This window comes from Podarcis erhardii, assembly GCF_964252035.2.
Source record: "Podarcis erhardii genome assembly, chromosome: 7".
Lineage (NCBI taxonomy): Eukaryota > Metazoa > Chordata > Lepidosauria > Squamata > Lacertidae > Podarcis > Podarcis erhardii.
The window spans coordinates 83702938-83706917 of record NC_138511.1 but is presented as its reverse complement, the minus strand read 5'-3'; the positions used below and the strand labels follow the sequence as shown (position 1 = coordinate 83706917).

General features: G+C 49.7%; 1 protein-coding gene across 1 annotated transcript; it reads left to right on the top strand.

Annotated features, from left to right (window-relative positions):
• The first annotated feature begins 441 nt into the window (after positions 1-441).
• Positions 442-3638, top strand: LOC309345898 (C-X-C chemokine receptor type 3-2-like). The gene is made up of 2 exons (XM_081869363.1): positions 442-482; positions 1904-3638. The coding sequence occupies exons 1-2, from the start codon at positions 444-446 to the stop codon at positions 2939-2941; spliced, it is 1077 nt and encodes a 358-aa protein (XP_081725489.1). The 5' UTR covers positions 442-443; the 3' UTR covers positions 2942-3638.
• Positions 3639-3980: the final 342 nt, after the last annotated feature.

Here is a 3980-nt window from a genome sequence, read left to right as displayed (position 1 = left end):
CTTTGAATTGTGTTCAGAAACGTACTGGGAGTCAATGTAGGTCTTTCAGGATCGGTGGTCTCAGTGGCTGCCCCCAGTCACCAGTCTAGCTGCTGCATTCTGGATTAGTTGTAGTTTCCGGGTCACCTTCAAAGGTAGCCCTTTGAATGGAGGGAAAGTTGAATACACTTGCGTTAGGCTGCCATTAAATGCATGGGGCCAGGAGAGCAGGCTCACAGCTTCTTGACTTCCCCATCTGGGACAGTTTTGCAATGGGGGAGGGTTTCTTGGGTTTCATCTTGTTTTCCGTCACTGCAGCAAACGTTGGTGTCTCCTCCGGAATTATGACTTGGGCCACTTCCACATTTGGAGGTGGGGGGAGGAGATTTGGGGAAGGTGCAGCAGGGCCAGCCTTACCCCATAACTTGAGGGCTCAAAGCAATGGTTTGGTAGCAGAAGCAAACATGTCCGACGACTGGGGAGATTACTCCGATTACATAGAGGTACGTAACTCTCCCTCCGTCTAGCAACAAGGATAGCTCCCTGCTCTGCCAAAGTTTGGGGTTTTAAAAACTGGCCCTGCTCCTCTGCCTTTAAGCTAGGGTGAGCTGGTGGGGAGTTGGGAAAAAGGGCAAACATCCTGCGCCTTTAATAGTGATGCAGAAGAGGCAGGTATAGCTTGTTACTCAGGGCACACGCTGTCAAAATCAACTCTTCTACAACATGCCAATTAAAAGCACAGGAGCCCCTGTCCTGTTTGTCACTTTGCCACCTTTAAGAGCAGGCTGAGACACAACGTTAGCGATGTTCACATACACACACTCGCAGATGCCCGTTTACCTGGGGTTGGCTTGGAATAAGAAAGCTGTTTCCCAAATTGTGGAGGGTTGCCAACTTTTTTTCATCCAGGGCTCTTCTGCCTCTCACCAGTGAATTATAGGCTGGAACTCATTCGTTCAGCACCTGCTTAAAGTCCTCGCTTATTAGTGGGACTCCAGGCATGGCTATTTTGGATTGGATCCTGTGCCTTTGCTGTGGGGAGGCCTGCGTGTGGGGATGAGGGTGTCACACAATAAATTGGGGGGGGGGGCCTTGGTGAGAAAATGTGGAGTCCTCAAGGCAGGCTACCAGAAGGTTTTCTCACCAGCGACCCAAACACTTTGACAGATTTCCCTCCCCCCTCATTCATTCATTGTTAAATATGGTAAATAAACTCAAAGTTAAAATGTGGGGTGGGGGTGACAAAAACAAAACAAAACCTCTCTTCTTTACATTCCAACTCAGAATTTTTATAATTCATTCATAGTCAAATTTGGTAAATAAATAAATTTGAAATTTGGGAGGGTGACCCCCCAAAACTTTTTTACATTACAAGAACAGGGACCCACTGTCTGTGAAAAAATGAAAATGTTTAATGGACACATTTTGATGGGACTGGGGAGGGCATACAAAGCTCTTTGGGTATCACAGTATCACGGGTCTAGGTCAGCAAACGTCACCTTCACCGTTATTTTAATCAACATTTCGTTTGTGTTATATGTGTATGACGCAGTGGAGGGCTGGGCGGAGGCACCCAAAAAGCTTTCGGCTTCTGGACCCCATAGCAGGGGACTCTCAGGAGCAGACAGTTTTATTAAAATCTGAAATAAAAATGGCGACACATTTTTGGGGGCGGTGGGGAATGTCTTGAGTGACCACGAAAAAACCCTTTCGTGGGGGGGGGGGATGGTGCCAGATGCAACCCACAGATCAGCTGCTGCCGCTTCTGCATTTGCCTCCAAACCTTTGAAAATTACGAAACCCAGTGGCTTTGTCCCGAATTCAAAAAACGTGCTGTGAATTTGTGCTGGAAGATTTCCTTCAGGACGGGCGAGTTGAATCCCCTGAGATTCCCCAACTCACTGTCTCCCTCTCTCCTTCCTAGTACCCCACGGGCTACCCCGAAATTGATCCCGGCACGGCCCCCTGCACACAGGATGAGGTGGGCTCCTTCTCTCGTTATTTTGGCCCGGCAGTTTTCTCCGTGGCTTTTGTGGTGGGCTTGGTCGGCAACGGCCTCGTGCTGGCGATCTTGGGCCGGCGCCCTTGCCCTTGGCTCTTCGCGGACTGCTACCTCTTCCAGATGGCCGTCGCGGATCTGCTGCTAACCTTCACTCTCCCTTTCCGCGCCGTCCAGTTCACCCAGGGCTGGGTGTTTGGCGAAGTCTCCTGCAAGCTCGTGGGAGCCATTTCCACCATGAACAGCTACAGCACCGTCTTCCTCCTGACGTGCCTCAGCGTGGAACGCTACCTGGTCATCATTCACGCCATGCAGCTCCACCACCTCGTGAAACTTCCCCACACCTACGTCCTCTCCGCCCTCGTGTGGATCGCCTGCTTCGGCCTGTCCGTGGTGGACCTCCATTTCCGTTCCGCGACCTACGCGCCGCAGGCCGGGGCTGTCATCTGCCACCTGAGATTCGACGCCGGGCAAGCAGAGTCTTGGCGGTTGGGACTGCGCTTGGTCTCCTTCCTATTCGGCTTCTTCTTGCCTCTCCTGGTAATGGCGGTCTGCTATTTCCGTGTCTTCCATCGCCTGCGCCAAGCCAGCATCTTCTGCAGGCACCAGGCTGTGCGTATTCTGCTGGTGATTCTGGTTCTCTTCGTCCTCTGCTGGGCGCCCTTCCATGGATTCATCTTTGTGGACAGCCTGCAGCGCCTGGGCCATGTGGCCCGAGACTGCGCCAGAGAGAAGATTCTGGATTTTGGGTTGCTTTTCACTGAGAGCATGGGCCTGGTCCACTGCTGCCTCAACCCCCTGGTGTATGCCCTCATGGGGGTCAAGTTCCGGAGAGAGCTTTCCATGTTGTTCCGTTGTCGGGACAGGGATGTAGAACGCCAGCGCAACATCTCCGACTGGGAATTCAGCCAAGCCACAGAGCACACCATCACCCGACCCGTAGACTATTCCATCATGATGTGAGCATTAGGGGCAAGAAGAAGGCTTATTCAGAGCACCAGATCTCTTTCCCAAAGAACTGGAACCCCAGGAGAGAGAGAAAAATCACGGTTTGTTAAGTACAGTGGTACCTCGGGTTACATACGCTTCAGATTACATACGCTTTAGGTTACAGACTCCACTAACCCAGAAATAGTACCTCAGGTTAAAAACTTTGCTTCAGGATGAGAACAGAAATCGCACAGCAGCAGCAGCAGCCGGAGGCCCCATTAGCTAAAGTGGTGCTTCAGGTTAAGAACAGTTTCAGGTTAAGAACGGACCTCCGGGACAAATTAAGTTCTTAACCCGAGGTACCACTGTACAGCAATTTAATTCACTGAAATTGTAAATTCTTGTTGTATACATTCACTACGTGTCTAAATTGAATTGGTTCATAACGGAATTCTGGTGGTTCTCATGTGATTGGCTAACGTTGGTCACATGGGGGGTATCCAATAAAGGAGAGACTCCTTTATGCAAAGCATGAGGACTGTGTGTTAGAATCCACTGTGAACAGTGGAGCAGAGTGCTGGGGTGCTTCTACTTGAAAGAAAGTGAGCAACGCTGCAGGAGAAAGTAAAAGTGGGAAACTCTCATAGGAGCTGTGAAGCATGGCCCAACTGAGACACTGAAGGCTGGAAGTGCTAGGAAGGGAGGAAAATACAGTTGTTTGGAAGTTAGAAGAAGAGACTGTAAGCCCATGCTTGGAGAAGCATGTGGCTGTATATATGATGTTTTCATTCATCTATTGTAAGTTTCTGCAAGTAAAGTTTTTGAATGTTAAAGTCTGGACATGGGTTTGATTTCCAAATAATGTTGTCCGTTAGATAGACGATTTGAGCTCCTTAGCTGTGATTTTGCTACTCTTACTTCAACCTGGTTATGGTGGAAATCAATATTTAGTATCATTTATTGGTTTATAGATATATAATATAGTTCAGGGGTAGGCAACCTAAGGCCTGGGGGCCGGATTCGGCCCAATCGCCTTCTCAATCTGGCCCGTGGACGGTCTGGGAATCAGTGT